Source organism: Hyla sarda, chromosome 13 (assembly GCF_029499605.1).
Source record: "Hyla sarda isolate aHylSar1 chromosome 13, aHylSar1.hap1, whole genome shotgun sequence".
Classification (NCBI taxonomy): Eukaryota; Metazoa; Chordata; class Amphibia; order Anura; family Hylidae; genus Hyla; species Hyla sarda.
This window is the reverse complement of record NC_079201.1, coordinates 1,614,656-1,636,284: the sequence shown is the minus strand read 5'-3', so window position 1 is coordinate 1,636,284 and position 21,629 is coordinate 1,614,656. Positions and strand designations below refer to the sequence as shown.

The following is a 21,629-nucleotide window of genomic DNA, read 5'->3' as shown; positions in this document are numbered from 1 at the left end:
TACCCTGTACTCGGCCCATGACCCTGTACCACCCATGACCCTGTACCCCTCATGACACTGTACCCCTCATGACACTGTACCACCCATGACCCTGTACCACCCATGACCCTGTACCCCTCATGACACTGTACCACCCATGACCCTGTACCCCCGATGACCCTGTACTCACCCCATGACCCTTTACCCCCCATGACCCTGTACTCACCTCATGACCCTGTACCCCCAATGACCCTGTACCCTCCCATGACCCTGTACCCCCCATAACCCTGTACCCCCCATGACCCTGTACTCCTCCATGACCCTGTACTCCTTCATGACCCTGTACTCACCCCATGACCCTGTACTCACCCCATGACCCTGTACCCCACCATGAACCTGTACCTCCCATGACCCTGTACTCCCCCTATGACCCTGTAATCCCCCCATGACCCTGTAATCCCCCCCATGACCCTGTAATCCCCCCATGACCCTGTATTCCCTTATGACCCTGTACTCCCCCATGACCCTGTACCCCCCATGACCCTGTACCCCCCATGACCCTGTACCCCCCATGACCCTGTACTCCCCCATGACCCTATACTCCCCCATGACCCTGTACTCACCCCATGACCCTGTACCCCCCATGACACTGTACCCCCCATGACCCTGTACCCCATGACCCTGTACCCCCCCAATGACCCTTTACCCCCCATGACACTGTACCCCCCATGACCCTGTACTCACCCCATGACCCTGTACCCCCCAATGACCCTTCACCCCCCATGACACTGTACCCCCCATGACCCTGTACCCCCATGACACTGTACCCCACCATGACCCTGTGCTCACCCCATGACCCTGTACCCCCCATGACACTGTACCCCCCATGACACTGTACTCCCCCCATGACCCTGTAATCGCCCCATGACTCTGTACTCCCTCCATGACCCTGTACCCCCCATGACCCTGTACCCCCTATGACCCTGTACCCCCCATGACCCAGTACCCCCCCATGACCCTGTACCCCCCATGACCCTGTACTCCCCCATGACCCTGTACTCACCCCATGACCCTGTACCCCCCATGACACTGTACCCCCCATGACACTGTACCCCCCGTGACACTGTACCCCCCATGACCCTGTGCTCACCCAATGACCCTGTACCCCCCCCATGACCCTGTACTCCCCCCCATGACCCTGTACTCCCCCCATGACCCTGTGCTCACCCAATGACCCTGTACCCCCCATGACACCTGTACCCCCCATGACCCTGTACCCCCCATGACCCTGTACCCCCCATGACCCTGTACCCCCCATGACCCTGTACCACCCATGACCCTGTACCCCCATGACCCTGTACCCCTCCATGACCCTATACTCCCCCATGACCCTGTACTCACCCCATGACCCTGTACCCCCCATGACACTGTACCCCCCATGACCCTGTACCCCCCAATGACCCCTTTACCCCCCATGACACTGTACACCCCATGACACTGTACCCCCCATGACCCTGTACTCACCCCATTACCTGTACCCCCCCAATGACCCTTCACCCCCATGACACTGTACCCCCATGACCCTGTACTCATCCCATGACCCTGTACCCCCATGACACTGTACCCCTCCATGACCCTGTGCTCACCCCATGACCCTGTACCCCCCCATTGACACTGTACCCCCCATGACCCTGTACTCCCCCCCATGACCCTGTGCTCACCCAATGACCCTGTACCCCCCATGACACTGTACCCCCCATGACCCTGTACTCCCCCCATGACCCTGTGCTCACCCAATGACCCTGTACCCCCCATGACACTGTACCCCCCATGACCCTGTACCCCCCATGACCCTGTACCCCCATGACCCTGTACCCCCCATGACCCTGTACCACCCATGACCCTGTACCCCCCATGACCCTGTACCCCTCCATGACCCTATACTCCCCCATGACCCTGTACTCACCCCATGACCCTGTACCCCCCATGACACTGTACCCCCCATGACCCTGTACCCCCCAATGACCCTTTACCCCCCATGACACTGTACACCCCATGACACTGTACCCCCCATGACCCTGTACTCACCCCATTACCCTGTACCCCCCCAATGACCCTTCACCCCATGACACTGTACCCCCCATGACCCTGTACTCATCCCATGACCCTGTACCCCCATGACACTGTACCCCTCCATGACCCTGTGCTCACCCCATGACCCTGTACCCCCCCATGACACTGTACCCCCCATGACCCTGTACTCCCCCCATGACCCTGTAATCGCCCCATGACTCTGTACTCCCTCCATGACTCTGTACCGCTATGACCCTGTACCCCCCATGACCCAGTACCCCCCCATGACCCTGTACCCCCCATGACCCTGTACCCCCCATGACCCTGTACCCCCCATGACCCTGTACTCCCCCATGACCCAGTACCCCCCCATGACCCTGTACCCCCCATGATCCTGTACCCCCCCATGACCCTGTACTCACCCCATGACCCTGTACCCCCATGACCCTGTGCTCACCCAATGACCCTGTACCCCCCCATGACCCTGTACCCCCCATGACCCTGTACTCCTCCCCCCCCATGACCCTGTACTCCCCCCATGACCCTGTAATCCTCCCATGACCCTGTACTCCCCTCCATGACCCTGTACTCCCTCCATGACCCTGTATTCCCCCATGACCCTGTATTCCCCCATGACCCTGTATTCCCCCATGACCCTGTACTCCCCCATGACCCTGTACTCCCCCATGACCCTGTACCCCACATGACCCTGTACCCCCCATGACCCTGTACCCCCCCCGTGACCCTGTACCCCCCCATGACCCTGTACCCCCCATGACCCTGTACCCCCCATGACCCTGTACCCCCCATGACCCTGTACCCCCCATGACCCTGTACCCCCCATGATCCTGGTGCCCCCCATGACCCTGGTGCCCCCCATGACACTGTACCCCCCATGACACTGTACCCCCCCATGACCTTGTACCCCCCCCATGACACTGTACCCCCCCATGACCCTGTACCCCCCATGACCCTGTACTCCCCCCATGACCCTGTACTGCCCCCATGACCCTGTACCAATCCATGACCCTGTACTCCCCCCATGACCCTGTACTCCCCCCATGACCCTGTACCCCCCCATGACCCTGTACCCCCCATGGCCCTGTACCCCCCATGGCCCTGTACCCCCCCCCATGACCCTGTACATGACCCTGTACCCCCCCATGACCCTGTACTCCCCCCATGACCCTGTACCCCCCCCCCATGACCCTGTACCCCCCCATGACACTGGTCCCCCCCATGACCCTGGTCCCACCCATGACCCTGTACTCCCCTCCCATGACCCTTTTTTCTCCCTCATGACCTTGAACTCGCCCCCCCCCCCATGACCCTGTACTCTGCATTGTTATATGATATCAGTGATGTCATACAGGAGGCGGGGCTGTGATCACAAGTCATTATATTACTGTTATATTATATCAGTGATGTCATACAGGGGGCGGGGCTGTGATCCCATGTCATTATATTACTATTATATCATATCAGTGATGTCATACAGGAGGCGGGGCTGTGATCACATGTCTTTATATTACTATTATATTATATCAGTGATGTCATACAGGATGCGGGGCTGTGATCACATGTCCATATATTACTATTATATTTTATCAGTGATGTCATACAGGGGGCGGGGCTGTGATCACAAGTCATTATATTACTATTATATTATATCAGTGATGTCATACAGGGGGCGGGGCTGTGATCACATGTCACTATATTACTATTATATTATATCAGTGATGTCATACAGGGGGCGGGGCTGTGATCACAGGTCATTATATTACTATTATATTATATCAGTGATGTCATACAGGAGGCGGGGCTGTGATCACATGTCAGTATATTACTATTATATTAGTGATGTCATACAGGGGGGCGGAGCTGTGACTATCTCTCAGGCATTCTTAAAGGGGCATACACCCCTGATTGTCCCTGTTCTCACACAGGCCAGGATCTCGGCTGTGGCCTCCTTGTCTAGTCTGATGTTGGAACATGAGATGCTGAAGGATCAGCTAGAGGAGGAGATGGAGGTGAAGGCCGAGCTGCAGCGTCTGATCTCCAGACTGAATGGTCAGGTGACTGACTGGAGGACGCGGTACGAGAACGAGGCCGGACAGAAGACGGAGGAGCTGGAGGAGGCCCGGTGAGGAGTAGGTGTCTATACCATGGACTGTCATGTCTCCCAGGTAGGACCTGACTATTAGGCTCCTCTTCTGCCCCCTACAGGAAGAAGCTCAGCAGCCGCTTACAGGAGGCAGAAGAAGCCCTGGAGGTGACTCAGGCCAAGTGCTCCAACCTGGAGAAGATGAAACAAAGACTGCAAGGAGAGATGGAGGACGTCTGCCTGGACCTGGAGAAGGTAATCCAGAGGGGGAAGAAGTGATGTGACAGCAGAATAGTGAGTGCAGCTCTGGAGGATAAGACCTGATGTGACAGCAGAATAGTGAGTGCAGCTCTGGAGGATAAGACATGATGTAACAGCAGAATAGTGAGTGCAGCTCTGGGGGATAAGACATGATGTAACAGCAGAATAGTGAGTGCAGCTCTGGGGAATAAGACATGATGTAACAGCAGAATAGTGAGTGCCGCTCTGGAGGATAAGACATGATGTAACAGCAGAATAGTGAGTGCAGCTCTGGGGGATAAGACATGATGTAATTGCAGAATAGTGAGTGCAGCTCTGGAGGATAAGACATTATGTAACAGCAGAATAGTGAGTGCAGCTCTGGAGGATAAGACCTGAGGTAACAGCAGAATAGTGAGTGCAGCTCTGGAGGATAAGACCTGATGTAACAGCAGAATAGTGAGTGCAGCTCTGGAGGATAAGACATGATGTAACAGCAGAATAGTGAGTGCAGCTGTGGAGGATAAGACATGATGTAACAGCAGAATAGTGAGTGCAGCTGTGGAGGATAAGACATGATGTAACAGCAGAATAGTGAGTGCAGCTCTGGAGGACAAGACATGATGTAACAGCAGAATAGTGAGTGCAGCTCTGGAGGACAAGACATGATGTAACAGCAGAATAGTGAGTGCAGCTCTGGAGGATAAGACATGATGTAACAGCAGAATAGTGAGTGCAGCTCTGGGGGATAAGACATGATGTAACAGCAGAATAGTGAGTGCAGCTCTGGGGGATAAGACATGATGTAACAGCAGAATAGTGAGTGCAGCTCTGGGGAATAAGACCTGATGTAACAGCAGAATAGTGAGTGCCGCTCTGGAGGATAAGACATGATGTAACAGCAGAATAGTGAGTGCAGCTCTGGGGGATAAGACATGATGTAATTGCAGAATAGTGAGTGCAGCTCTGGAGGATAAGACATTATGTAACAGCAGAATAGTGAGTGCAGCTCTGGAGGATAAGACCTGAGGTAACAGCAGAATAGTGAGTGCAGCTCTGGAGGATAAGACCTGATGTAACAGCAGAATAGTGAGTGCAGCTCTGGAGGATAAGACATGATGTAACAGCAGAATAGTGAGTGCAGCTGTGGAGGATAAGACATGATGTAACAGCAGAATAGTGAGTGCAGCTGTGGAGGATAAGACATGATGTAACAGCAGAATAGTGAGTGCAGCTCTGGAGGACAAGACATGATGTAACAGCAGAATAGTGAGTGCAGCTCTGGAGGACAAGACATGATGTAACAGCAGAATAGTGAGTGCAGCTCTGGAGGATAAGACCTGATGTAACAGCAGAATAGTGAGTGCAGCTCTGGAGGATAAGACATGATGTAACAGCAGAATAGTGAGTGCAGCTCTGCAGGATATGACATGATGTAACAGCAGAATAGTGAGTGCAGCTCTGGAGGATAAGACATGATGTAACAGCAGAATAGTGAGTGCAGCTCTGGAGGATAAGACGTGATGTAACAGCAGAATAGTGAGTTCAGCTCTGGAGGATAAGACAGGATGTAACAACAGAATAGTGAGTGCAGCTCTGGAGGATAAGACATGATGTAACAGCAGAATAGTGAGTGCAGCTCTGGAGGATAAGACATGATGTAACAGTAGAATAGTGAGTGCAGCTCTGGAGGATAAGACATGATGTAACAGTAGAATAGTGAGTGCAGCTCTGGAGGATAAGACATGATGTAACAGCAGAATAGTGAGTGCAGCTCTGGAGGATAAGACATGATGTAACAGCAGAATAGTGAGTGCAGCTCTGGAGGATAAGACCTGATGTAACAGCAGAATAGTGAGTGCAGCTCTGGAGGATAAGACATGATGTAACAGAAGAATAGTGAGTGCAGCTCTGGAGGATAAGACATGATGTAACAGCAGAATAGTGAGTGCAGCTGTGGAGGATAAGACATGATGTAACAGCAGAATAGTGAGTGCAGCTGTGGAGGATAAGACATAATGTAACAGCAGAATAGTGAGTGCAGCTCTGGGGGATAAGACATGATGTAACAGCAGAATAGTGAGTGCAGCTCTGGAGGATAAGACATGATGTAACAGCAGAATAGTGAGTGCAGCTCTGGGGTATAAGACATGATATAACAGCAGAATAGTGAGTGCAGCTCTGGAGGATAAGACATGATGTAACAGCAGAATAGTGAGTGCAGCTCTGGAGGATAAGACATGATGTAACAGCAGAATAGTGAGTGCAGCTCTGGGGTATAAGACATGATATAACAGCAGAATAGTGAGTGCAGCTCTGGAGGATAAGACATGATGTAACAGCAGAATAATGAGTGCAGCTCTGGGGGATAAGACATGATGTAACAGCAGAATAGTGAGTGCAGCTCTGGAGGAGAAGACATGATGTAACAGCAGAATAGTGAGTGCAGCTCTGGAGGATAAGACATGATGTAACAGCAGAATAGTGAGTGCAGCTCTGAAGGATAAGACATGATGTAACAGCAGAATAATGAGTGCAGCTCTGGGGGATAAGACATGATGTAACAGCAGAATAGTGAGTGCAGCTCTGGAGGAGAAGACATGATGTAACAGCAGAATAGTGAGTGCAGCTCTGGAGGATAAGACATGATGTAACAGCAGAATAATGAGTGCAGCTCTGGGGGATAAGACATGATGTAACAGCAGAATAGTGAGTGCAGCTCTGGGGGATAAGACATGATGTAACAGCAGAATAGTGAGTGCAGCTCTGGAGGATAAGACATGATGTAACAGCAGAATAGTGAGTGCAGCTCTGGAGGATAAGACCTGATGTAACAGCAGAATAGTGAGTGCAGCTCTGGAGGATGAGACATGATGTAACAGCAGAATAGTGAGTGCAGCTCTGGAGGATAAGACATGATGTAACAGCAGAATAGTGAGTGCAGCTCTGGGGGATAAGACATGATGTAACAGCAGAATAGTGAGTGCAGCTCTGGAGGATAAGACATGATGTAACAGCAGAATAGTGAGTGCAGCTCTGGAGGATAAGACATGATGTAACAGCAGAATAGTGAGTGCAGCTCTGGAGGATAAGACATGATGTAACAGCAGAATAGTGAGTGCAGCTCTGGAGGATAAGACATGATGTAACAGCAGAATAATGAGTGCAGCTCTGGGGGATAAGACATGATGTAACAGCAGAATAGTGAGTGCAGCTCTGGAGGAGAAGACATGATGTAACAGCAGAATAGTGAGTGCAGCTCTGGAGGATAAGACATGATGTAACAGCAGAATAGTGAGTGCAGCTCTGAAGGATAAGACATGATGTAACAGCAGAATAATGAGTGCAGCTCTGGGGGATAAGACATGATGTAACAGCAGAATAGTGAGTGCAGCTCTGGAGGAGAAGACATGATGTAACAGCAGAATAGTGAGTGCAGCTCTGGAGGATAAGACATGATGTAACAGCAGAATAATGAGTGCAGCTCTGGGGGATAAGACATGATGTAACAGCAGAATAGTGAGTGCAGCTCTGGGGGATAAGACATGATGTAACAGCAGAATAGTGAGTGCAGCTCTGGAGGATAAGACATGATGTAACAGCAGAATAGTGAGTGCAGCTCTGGAGGATAAGACCTGATGTAACAGCAGAATAGTGAGTGCAGCTCTGGAGGATGAGACATGATGTAACAGCAGAATAGTGAGTGCAGCTCTGGAGGATAAGACATGATGTAACAGCAGAATAGTGAGTGCAGCTCTGGGGGATAAGACATGATGTAACAGCAGAATAGTGAGTGCAGCTCTGGAGGATAAGACATGATGTAACAGCAGAATAGTGAGTGCAGCTCTGGAGGATAAGACATGATGTAACAGCAGAATAGTGAGTGCAGCTCTGGAGGATAAGACATGATGTAACAGCAGAATAGTGAGTGCAGCTCTGGAGGATAAGACATGATGTAACAGCAGAATAGTGAGTGCAGCTCTGGGGTATAAGACATGATATAACAGCAGAATAGTGAGTGCAGCTCTGGAGGATAAGACATGATGTAACAGCAGAATAGTGAGTGCAGCTCTGGAGGATAAGACATGATGTAACAGCAGAATAGTGAGTGCAGCTCTGGAGGATAAGACATGATGTAACAGCAGAATAGTGAGTGCAGCTCTGGGGGATAAGACATGATGTAACAGCAGAATAGTGAGTGCTGATGTTTTCGGGGATCCAGGCTAACACAGAAGCATCATCCCTGGATAAGAAGCAGCGAGTTCTCGATAAAGAAATTACAGATTGGCGCCAAAAGTATGAAGAGATCCGGGGGGAGCTGGAGGCGTCAGAGAAGGAAAGTCGTCTTCACGCCACCGACCTCTTCAGAATCAGAACCGCCTGCGAGGAGACTCACGAACATCTGACGGCAACAAAACGGGAAAAGCGGGCGCTGCAAGGTGAGGCGGGCACTTTACTGTACTGTAGCTTTAAATGGGCACTGTCATGAAAAGAAAAAATTGATATAGTGCTACAACATATCTCTAATATACTTTAATTAAAAAAAGGGATTTTAAAACAGTTTAAAATCACTTTTATATTCGGCCACTAGGGGTCGCCCTCCTAGTGTCCGAAATGCATTCAGCAGTGACGTCGCCACTGGATTTTGACTCGTTGAAGCCTGGCAATGAGTCGAAATTCAATCACTGCGGTGCTCGCCCCTGCCTGTCAATCAGACAGGTGGGAGCGAGCGCTTGAAGGAAGAGGACGCGCGCAGGCTCGGGGACAAGGTAAAGTATTATGTTCACTGTATTATGTATACTGTTCACCTATACAGTATGCCTCCAGTTCCCCCACTACAACTCCCAGCATGCCCTGGGAGTTTTAGTGGGGAAGCCTGGAGGGACACTGTATAGGTGAACTGAGGGGTAGTGGGTTGAGCGGAGCGGCGGGGCCGGTGCATTGCCGTAGAATGAGATTTGCCATAGAATGAGATGCTCCGCCTCCATCACATCCTATTGGCTCACTCTTGTCACGTGACATATTTAAACGTCACACATCGATGCGCACAGTAGTGTCAGTTTGGCTATAGGGAGAGGATCTCCTCACCCTGTGATAGCTGAAGCTGTACGGAGCTCTCATGGCCTCTGTGGCCCGACAGAAGTTCACACATGTACGCAGCTCATACGGCTGCCTCATATACATTTACTGTTGATCCACAGCGCTATCGGCCCGATGCCCGATGGCGCTGTCATCAGTGTGCGTCCGCGCGAGCGCCCCACGCCGGCATCTCTACTCCCCGTCCCCCGCCCCCCACAGCTGTACTCCCCGTCCCCCGCAGCTCTACTCCCCGTCCCGTTAACGCTCAGGGAGCGGGGAACAGAAAGTAAAGCATCGGGCGCAGGTAAAGTAGTGCTGCGCATGCGCAGCACTACGCAAATAACTTTACCTGCGCCCGATGCTCTACTTTCTGTTCCCCGCTCCCTGAGCGTTAACGGGACGGGGAGTAGAGCTGCGGGGGGCGGAGGACGGGGAGTAGAGCTGCGGGGGACGAGGAGTACAGCTGCGGGCATGGGGCGCTCGCGGGGACGCACACTGATGACAGCGCCATCGGGATCCCGATAGCGCTGTGGATCAACAGTAAGTGTATATGAGGCAGCCGTATGAGCTGCGTACATGTGTGATCTTCTGTCGGGCCACAGAGGCCATGAGAGCTCCATACAGCTTCAGCTATCACAGGGAGAGGAGATCCTCTCCCTATAGCCAAACTGACACTGCTGTGCGCATCGATGCGTGACGTTTAAATATGTCACGTGACAAGAGAGAGCCAATAGGATGTGATGGAGGCGGACCATCTCATTCTATGGCAAATCTCATTCCACGGCAATGCACCGGGGGGGGAGGGGGTGTTTGCGGGCTGCACAGCGGGTGATGTGCTCCGGTGTTCACCTATCCAGGGTGCCTCCAGTTGTTTCCCCACTACAACTCCCAGCATGCCCTGACAGCCAATAGATGTCAGGGCAAGCTGGGAGTTGCAGTGGGGAAAAAGCTGGAGGCACCCTGTATAGGTGAACTAAGGGCGGAAGTGCCGGCCCCAGCAGGCATCAGTGACGTGGAGCCTGCTGGGGAAGTCTGCAGTGAGCACACTACCAGGCAGACAAAAAAGCATTTTTAATATGTAAAAAAAAAAATTAAAGGCAGGGAGGGGGTTAGGGATAGATGGGTAATAGGCAGGGACAGAAAAGAAAAAAAAAGTGATGGTGGGAGCTCCCCTTTAAGAGTTTTCACTGCCATCTGCTGGTGATAAGTGGTTGTAATAAAGTTGTGTCCCCGCAGAAGAGATAAGTGACCTGTCCGAGCAGCTGCAGAACCTCACCAAGACCCATCATGAGCTCCAGAAATCCCGAAAGAAGATGGAGATGGAGAAAGAGGAGCTGCAGGCGGCGTACGAGGAGGCGGAGTCTGCGCTGGAGGTAACGAATCAGGACCCAGCAATAGGATAGAACTGTCTCTGGTCTTACATAGGACTGCATGTGACTCATTACCTGTACTCAGAAAGTTATCACTGTGTTATCTGTGGTGTTACATAGGACTGCAGGTCACATCTATACATTATCTGTACTCAGAGAGTTATCACTGTGTTATCTGTGGTGTTACATAGGACTGCAGGTCCCATCTATACATTATCTGTACTCAGAGAGTTATCACTGTTATCTGTGGTGTTACATAGGACTGCAGGTCACATCTATACATTATCTGTACTCAGAGAGTTATCACTGTGTTATCTGTGGTGTTACATAGGACTGCAGGTCACATCTATACATTATCTGTACTCAGAGAGTAATCACTGTTATCTGTGGTGTTACATAGGACTGCAGGTCACATCTATACATTATCTGTACTCAGAGAGTTATCACTGTTATCTGTGGTGTTACATAGGACTGCAGGTCTCATCTATACATTATCTGTACTCAGAGAGTTATCACTGTGTTATCTGTGGTGTTACATAGGACTGCAGGTCACATCTATACATTATCTGTACTCAGAGAGTTATCACTGTGTTATCTGTGGTGTTACATAGGACTGCAGGTCACATCTATACATTATCTGTACTCAGAGAGTTATCACTGTTATCTGTGGTGTTACATAGGACTGCAGGTCACATCTACTACATTATCTGTACTCAGAGAGTTATCACTGTTATCTGTGGTGTTACATAGGACTGCAGGTCACATCTATACATTATCTGTACTCAGAGAGTTATCACTGTGTTATCTGTGGTGTTACATAGGACTGCAGGTCACATCTATACATTATCTGTACTCAGAGAGTTATCACTGTTATCTGTGGTGTTACATAGGACTGCAGGTCACATCTATACAGTATCTGTACTCAGAGAGTTATCACTGTTATCTGTGGTGTTACATAGGACTGCAGGTCACATCTATACATTATCTGTACTCAGAGAGTTATCACTGTGTTATCTGTGGTGTTACATAGGACTGCAGGTCACATCTATACATTATCTGTACTCAGAGAGTTATCACTGTTATCTGTGGTGTTACATAGGACTGCAGATCACATCTCTTATATTAGCTGCAGAATAAGTCAATAATACTGGTAATATTCTGCCATCTAGTGGCAGCAGTAGTAGTTGCAGCTTTTCCTCTCTTTCCTATTAGATCAGTAAATGAAGGGAGCCTCCTGCCATCTAGTGGAGGTTGTCAGTATTGCAGATTTGCTGATGATTTTTTCCACAGCTTTTGTTACAGTGTTTTGGTGCAGACGCTCCTGATAGTTTGTTACAATGTATAAGATATGTGTCAGTCCAGGTTTACAGCAGTGATACATTGTGACAAGCCCCGTACGCTCCCGATGAGGGCGCTTTAATAATATTGGGGATTACCCCAGAAGGGATGAAATCCTCACAATTCACAGGATCAGGGATTTAATCCGGAGATTTTCACAGTCTGAATAAGGAATCTGACAATTCATTAAGGGTCGGCCTTGGAAAATAAATAAACCGGAAATGGAACCACATGACAGTCCAGCACCGCCACCATACTGCCACACCATGCCCACACACTATATACAACAGTGGTCTCAAACTGTGGCCCTCCAGCTGTTGCAAAACTTATACTCCCAGCATGCCCGGACAGCCAACGGCTGAGACCACTGATCTACCAGATATCACCATACCACGCAGCAATAATACCGTACAGAGCCCATATAATATCTGTATAATAGTGTCATACAGTACCATATAATATCTGTATAATAGTGTCATATAATACCATATAATATCTGTATAATAGTGTCATATAATACCATATAATATCTGTATAATAGTGTCATACAGTACCATATAATATCTGTATAATAGTGTCATATAATACCATATAATATCTGTATAATAGTGTCATATAATACCATATAATATCTGTATAATAGTGTCATACAATACCATATAATATCTGTATAATAGTGTCATATAATACCCATATAATATCTGTATAATAGTGTCATACAGTACCATATAATATCTGTATAATAGTGTCATATAATACCATATAATATCTGTATAATAGTGTCATACAATACCATATAATATTTGTATAATAGTGTCATACAATACCATATAATATCTGTATAATAGTGTCATACAGTACCATATAATATCTGTATAATAGTGTCATACAATACCATATAATATCTGTATAATAGTGTCATATAATACCCATATAATATCTGTATAATAGTGTCATACAGTACCATATAATATCTGTATAATAGTGTCATATAATACCATATAATATCTGTATAATAGTGTCATACAATACCATATAATATCTGTATAATAGTGTCATACAATACCATATAATATTTGTATAATAGTGTCATACAATACCATATAATATCTGTATAATAGTGTCATACAATACCATATAATATCTGTATAATAGTGTCATACAATACCATATAATATCTGTATAATAGTGTCATACAATACCATATAATATCTGTATAATAGTGTCATACAATACCATATAATATCTGTATAATAGTGTCATACAATACCATATAATATCTGTATAATAGTGTCATACAATACCATATAATATCTGTATAATAGTGTCATACAGTACCATATAATATCTGTATAATAGTGTCATACAATACCATATAATATCTGTATAATAGTGTCATACAGTACCATATAATATCTGTATAATAGTGTCATACAATACCATATAATATCTGTATAATAGTGCCATACAATACCCATATAATATCTGTATAATAGTGTCATACAATACCATATAATATCTGTATAATAGTGTCATATAATACCATATAATATCTGTATAATAGTGTCATACAATACCATATAATATCTGTATAATAGTGTCATACAATACCATATAATATCTGTATAATAGTGTCATATAATACCATATAATATCTGTATAATAGTGTCATACAATACCCATATAATATCTGTATAATAGTGTCATACAATACCATATAATATCTGTATAATAGTGTCATACAATACCATATAATATCTGTATAATAGTGTCATACAATACCATATAATATCTGTATAATAGTGCCATACAGTGCCCATATAATATCTGTATAATAGTGTCATACAATACCATATAATATCTGTATAATAGTGTCATACAATACCCATATAATATCTGTATAATAGTGCCATACAGTGCCCATATAATATCTGTATAATAGTGTCATACAATACCATATAATATCTGTATAATAGTGTCATACAATACCCATATAATATCTGTATAATAGTGTCATACAGTGCCCATATAATATCTGTATAATAGTGTCATACAATACCATATAATATCTGTATAATAGTGCCATACAGTGCCCATATAATATCTGTATAATAGTGTCATACAATACCCATATAATATCTGTATAATAGTGTCATATAATACCATATAATATCTGTATAATATCTGTATAATAGTGTCATACAATACCCATATAATATCTGTATAATATCTGTATAATAGTGTCATATAATACCCATATAATATCTGTATAATAGTGTCATACAATACCCATATAATATCTGTATTATAGTGTCATATAATACCCATATAATATCTGTATAATAGTGTCATACAATACCATATAATATCTGTATAATAGTGCCATACAATACCCATATAATATCTGTATAATAGTGTCATATAATACCATATAATATCTGTATAATAGTGTCATACAATACCATATAATATCTGTATAATAGTGTCATACAATACCATATAATATCTGTATAATAGTGTCATACAATACCATATAATATCTGTATAATAGTGCCATACAGTGCCCATATAATATCTGTATAATAGTGTCATACAATACCATATAATATCTGTATAATAGTGTCATACAGTACCATATAATATCTGTATAATAGTGTCATACAATACCATATAATATCTGTATAATAGTGTCATACAATACCATATAATATCTGTATAATAGTGTCATACAATACCATATAATATCTGTATAATAGTGTCATACAATACCATATAATATCTGTATAATAGTGTCATACAATACCATATAATATCTGTATAATAGTGCCATACAGTGCCCATATAATATCTGTATAATAGTGCCATACAATACCATATAATATCTGTATAATAGTGTCATATAATACCATATAATATCTGTATAATAGTGTCATACAATACCATATAATATCTGTATAATAGTGCCATACAGTGCCCATATAATATCTGTATAATAGTGCCATACAATACCATATAATATCTGTATAATAGTGTCATACAATACCCATATAATATCTGTATAATAGTGTCATATAATACCATATAATATCTGTATAATAGTGTCATACAATACCATATAATATCTGTATAATAGTGCCATACAATACCCATATAATATCTGTATAATAGTGTCATACAATACCATATAATATCTGTATAATAGTGTCATACAATACCCATATAATATCTGTATTATAGTGTCATATAATACCCATATAATATCTGTATAATAGTGTCATATAATACCATATAATATCTGTATAATAGTGTCATATAATACCATATAATATCTGTATAATAGTGTCATACAATACCATATAATATCTGTATAATATCTGTATAATAGTGTCATACAATACCATATAATATCTGTATAATAGTGTCATACAATACCCATATAATATCTGTATTATAGTGTCATATAATACCCATATAATATCTGTATAATAGTGTCATACAATACCATATAATATCTGTATAATAGTGCCATACAATACCCATATAATATCTGTATAATAGTGTTATACAATACTATATAATATCTGTATAATAGTGTCATACAATACCCATAAAATATCTGTATAATAGTTCAGCCAACTTACTGCCACACCATAACATACTGCAATAATACCTCAACGGTGCCCATAGAAATATATACAAGATATCACCATACAGTGCCCGTATAACAATGTCTACATGATATTGTGACTAAATACTACCGCCACCCAGTGTCCTTACAGCACTGATTTCCCCTTTGTTGTCCGGATAGGATGATCTATGAGGATAGCGTCATTAGGGGTCTGCAGAAGGTCCATATAGGTAACGCTGGTGGTGGACTGTGCTTCTTTCCAGGCAGAAGAGAGTAAAGTTGTGAAACTTCAACTTGAGATGACGCAGCTGAAGGCGGATGCCGAGAAACGCATCCAGGACAAGGAGGAGGAGTGTGAAGCCACCAGGTAGGTGTCCACAGTGATGGTGCAGAAAACTGATAAGTAAAACTATAAAACCTTTAACTCACCTCCCCTGCCCCCTTGTAGTCTCCTGTCCCCATCCAGGCTCCACTTATGGTGTCTGGCCTCAGCAATAATTGGCGGTCAGCTTCGGGGAAAGCAGAGTCATTGACCACAGACCTTGGAGGCAGATGCTAGAAATTGTTTATGCATCTTTTTGGGAGTAGTAACAGGTTTTGTCCTTGGACAGTGAAGAAGCAATGGCTTATTACAAGCTGTGAAAAAAGTCCTTGATACTTTTTTCACAATTAGTATAAAAAAAAATAATAACCTGATACACTTAACTTCCATATATAAAAGAACATATATAGTACTGCTCACTGTCCTTCGCAGAGATCTTCACCTAACACCTGCTAGATAGCAGATGTTAGGTGAAGATCTCTGTGAGGGACAGTGAGCAGTGATCACCACAGATAGGAGTAGATCTTAGCAGTAGAGCACCGCATGATCTTTTCATGATCATATCCATTGTCACTTCAGATCATATAAAATAATCTGGTTCTTATTTCGGCATATAGGAAGAACCACCAGCGCGCCATGGAGTCCCTACAGACCAGCTTAGAGGCGGAGGTGAAAGGTCGGGCAGAGGCAACAAAGACAAAAAAGAAACTGGAAAATGAAGTCAATGAACTTGAAATACAGCTGGAAGACATCAACAAAAACAACGGGGAGCTAGTGAGGCTGGTGAGGAGGCAACAGCAGCAGATCAAGGTGAGGAGGGCAGGAGAAAGGTGGGGGCTGAAAATGATGTGATGGGGATGGAGATGATGTGAAGGGGGGCTGGATGTGATGGGGGGCTGGAGATGATGGGGGGGCTGGAGATGATGTGATGGGGGGCTGGATGTGATGGGGGGCTGGAGATGATGTGATGGGGGCTGCAGATGATGTGATGGGCTGGATGTGATGGGGGGCTGGAGGTGATGTGATGGGGGGCTGGAGATGATGTGATGGGGGCTGGATGTGATGGGGGGCTGGAGATGATGTGATGTGGGCTAGAGAGGATGTGATTGGGGGACTGGAGATGATGTGATGGGGGGCTGGAGATGATGTGATGGGGGGCTTAAGATGATATGATAGGGGGCTGAAGATGATATGATAGGGGGCCTTGAGATGATGTGATGGGGGGCTGGAGATGATGTGATGGGGGGCTGGAGATGATGTGTGGGGGGGGGCTGGAGATGATGTGTGGGGGGGGGGGCTGGAGATGATATGATGGGGCGCTGGAGATGATGTGATGGGGGGGCTGAAGATGATGTGATGGGGGGCTGAAGATGATGTGATGGGGGGCTGAAGATGATGTGATGGGGGGGCTGGAGATCATGTGATGGGGGGGCTGGAGATCATGTGATGGGGGGGCTGGAGATCATGTGATGGGGGGGCTGGAGATCATGTGATGGGGGGCTGGAGATGATGTGATGGGGCTCACAGATAGCGATTACGCGTTACGTATTCATGTGATATTTACAGAAGTGACTTGATATATAAGAATGTGGTCACTACACGGTGAACCTCTTATGGTCAATCATCCTGATATGGTAAAATTTGTATTCTCAGCTCTTCCTATATAGTTAACCTTTTGTGACCAACATTTCCTACTTCATCAACCTTCCGTGGCCAATTTTCCCTACTTGATTATATGGGCCGCATTTCCAAAAAGACCAACCTTCTATGGTCACGTTGAACCTCAATAGCCAACCTTCCCTACGGGGTTACCGTATATGGGCCACATTCCCAACATGGCCAGCCTTCTATGGTCATCCCTACTTACATCGTCAACCTCAATGGCCAACTTTCCCTTGATGATAAGTCTTTTATTACCAATCTTCCCTACATAGATTTTTTTATTTTTTTTTGCCAACTTTTCCTATCTTGTCAACCCTTTATGGCCATTCTTCCCATCAAGGTCTACCTTCTATGCCCAACCTTCTATACATGACCTATCTTCTTTGGCCACACAGCTTACACAGTCAACCTTTTATGGGCAACGTTCCCTTCATGGTCCACCCTTTACAGCCTTCTAGGTCAGCTTTTGCTACTTTGCCAAACTTATATGGATAACCTTCCTTACTTGATCGGCCGGCTAACCTTCCCTAAAGGGTAAGTCTGTAATAATCAACCTTCTGTACTTAATCGTTTATGGCCAACCTTCTGTACTGGGTCAACCTTCCCTGTATGGCCATACTGCCCTACATAATCAATCGTTCCTACATGGCCAACCTTTGATGGTCAAACCATTAATGACCAACTTTCCCTATGTGTCCAACCTTTCCTACTGTGAATGGTCAACCATTATGGCCAGCCTCTCCAAATGGTCAGACCTTTAGCACCAATTATTTCTATAAGTTCGATCCTTTATGGCCAACCTTCCATATGTGGACAATCCATTATGACAAACCTCCCTACATGGCCAACTCCATATGTCAGATCTGGACCTTTTACAGTGAGTTGATGGATCTTGTAGGCGGAGATGTATGTGTTTCAGGACCTCCAGACCCGGGTGGAGGACGAGTCACGTCACCATGATGACGCCCAAGAGCAGCTCAACCTCCTGGAAAGGCGGAATAGCATCCTGGCCTCAGAGCTAGAAGAGACGAGGAGTGTGGTGGAGGCCTCAGAGAGATCTTACAAATCGATGGAGATAGAGATCATGGAGCTAACAGATAAATGCAATGAACTGAATAATCAGGTATATAACTTATGTAACGCTGATGTTATACAGGGGGCGGAGCTATGACATATATATCGGTATTGTCATAAAGGGGACCGAGCAGTGAAATATATCAGCAATGTCATACAGGGGGCAGAGCTATGACATTATCAAAATGATGTCATCCATAGGGTGGGGCTGTGATATGTCATCAGTGATGTCATACAGGGGGCAGAGGTGTGACATATCAATGATGTCATCCCGGGGGCGGTATTGAGATATGTTATCAGTGATGTCATACAGGGGGCCGAGGTGTGACATATCAATGATGTCATCCAGGGGGCGGGACTGTGGCATTATATCGGTAAGGTAATTTAAGGGGCAGGGCTGTGACATTATATCAGTAATGTCATCCAGGAGTCAGAGCTGTGAAATTATATCAGTGATGTCATCCATGGGGCAGGGCTGTGATATTATATCATTGATGTCATCCATGGGGCGGGGCTGTCATATTATATCATTGATGTCATCCATGGGGCGGGGCTGGGATATTATATCATTGATGTGATCCATGGGGCGGGCTGTGATATTATATCAGTGATATCATCCATGGGGCAGGGCTGTGATATTATATCATTGATGTCATCCATGGGGCGGGGCTGTGATATTATATCATTGATGTGATCCATGGGGCGGGGCTGGGATATTATATCATTGATGTGATCCATGGGGCGGGGCTGTGATATTATATCATTGATGTCATCCATGGGGCGGGGCTGTGATATTATATCCTTGATGTCATCCATGGGGGGGCTGTGATATTATATAATTGATGTCATCCATGGGGCGGGGCTGTGATATTATATCATTGATGTCATCCATGGGGCAGGGCTGTGATATTATATCATTGATGTCATCCAGAGTGCGGGGCTGTGATATTATATCAATGATGTCATCCATGAGGCGGGGTTGTGATATTATATCATTGATGTCATCCAGAGGGTGGGGCTGTGATATTATATCAATGATGTCATCAATGGGGCGGGGCTGTGATATTATATCAGTGATGTCAACCATGGGGGGGGCTGTGATATTATATCATTGATGTCATCGAGGGGGTGGGGCTGTGATATTATATCAGTGATATCATCCATGGGGGGCTATGATATTATATCATTGATGTCATCCATGGGGGTGGGGCTGTGATATTATATCAGTGATATCATCCATGGGGGGGCTGTGATATTATATCATTGATGTCATCCATGGGGTGGGGCTGTGATATTATATGATTGATGTCATCCAGGGGGGCAGGGCTGTGATATTATATCAGTGATGTCATCCATGGGGGGGGCTGTGATATTATATCAATGATGGCATCCATGGGGCGGGGCTGTGATATTATATCAGTGATGTCATCCAGGGGGGCAGGGCTGTGATATTATATCAGTGATGTCATCCATAGGGGGCTGTGATATTATATAATTGATGTCATCCGGTGGGGCAGGGCTGTGATATTATATCAGTGATGTCATCCATGAGGGGGGGGGGGGAGGGCTGTGATATTATATCAATGATGTCATCCATGGGCGGGGCTGTGATATTATATCAGTGATGTCATCCATGGCGGGGCTGTGATATTATATCAGTGATGTCATCCATGGGGGAGGGGCCTGTGATATTATATCATTGATGTCATCCATGGGGGGGCTGTGATATTATATCATTGATGTCATCCATTGGGGGGGCTGTGATATTATATCAGTGATATCATCCATGGGGGGGCTGTGATATATCATTGATATCATCCATGGGGCGGGGCTGTGATATTATATCATTGATGTCATCCATGGGGGGGCTGTGAAATTATATCATTGATGTCATCCATGGGGGTGGGGCTGTGATATTATATCAGTGATGTCATCCATGGGGGGGCTGTGATATATCATTGATATCATCCATGGGGCGGGGCTGTGATATTATATCATTGATGTCATCCATGGGGCGGGGCTGTGATATTATATCATTAATGTCATCCAGGGGGGCAGGGCTGTGATATTATATCAATGATGTCATCAATGGGGCGGGGCTGTGATATTATATCAGTGATGTCAACCATGGGGGGGGGGCTGTGATATTATATCATTGATGTCATCGAGGGGGTGGGGCTGTGATATTATATCAGTGATATCATCCATGGGGGGCTATGATATTATATAATTGATGTCATCCATGGGGGGGGCTGTGATATTATATCAGTGATATCATCCATGGGGGTGGGGCTGTGATATTATATCATTAATGTCATCCAAGGGGGAGGGGACTGTGATATTATATCATTGATGTCATCCATGGTGGAGCTGTGATATTATATCAGTGATGTCATCCATGGGGGGGCTGGCATATTATATCAGTGATGTAATCCATGGGGGGCTGTGATATTATATCAGTGATGTCATCCAGGGGGGGGGAGGGCTGTGATATTATATCATTGATGTCATCCATGGGGGTGGGGCTGTGATATTATATCATTGATGTCATCCATGGGGCGGGGCTGTGATATTATATCAGTGATGTCATCCATGGGGCGGGGCTGTGATATTATATCAGTGATGTCATCCATGGGGGTGGGGCTGTGATATTATATCATTGATGTCATCCAGGGGGCGGGACTGTGATATAACAGTGATGTCATCCATGGGCGGGCTGTGATATTATATCATTGATGTCATCCATGGGGCGGGCTGTGA

The 21,629-nt window shown here is 45.5% G+C and overlaps 1 protein-coding gene across 1 annotated transcript in view; it reads left to right on the top strand.

The window, feature by feature from the left end:
• LOC130297634 (putative uncharacterized protein MYH16) overlaps positions 1–21,629 on the top strand; it is a 31,664-nt gene that overhangs the window by 5,258 nt on the left and 4,777 nt on the right. Inside the window, exons 2-8 of the mRNA XM_056550335.1 lie at positions 3,999–4,195; positions 4,279–4,411; positions 8,619–8,835; positions 10,712–10,848; positions 16,075–16,178; positions 16,751–16,943; positions 18,715–18,918. Coding sequence (XP_056406310.1) covers positions 3,999–4,195; positions 4,279–4,411; positions 8,619–8,835; positions 10,712–10,848; positions 16,075–16,178; positions 16,751–16,943; positions 18,715–18,918 — 1,185 coding nt within the window. The remainder of the gene's footprint in view (positions 1–3,998; positions 4,196–4,278; positions 4,412–8,618; positions 8,836–10,711; positions 10,849–16,074; positions 16,179–16,750; positions 16,944–18,714; positions 18,919–21,629) is intronic.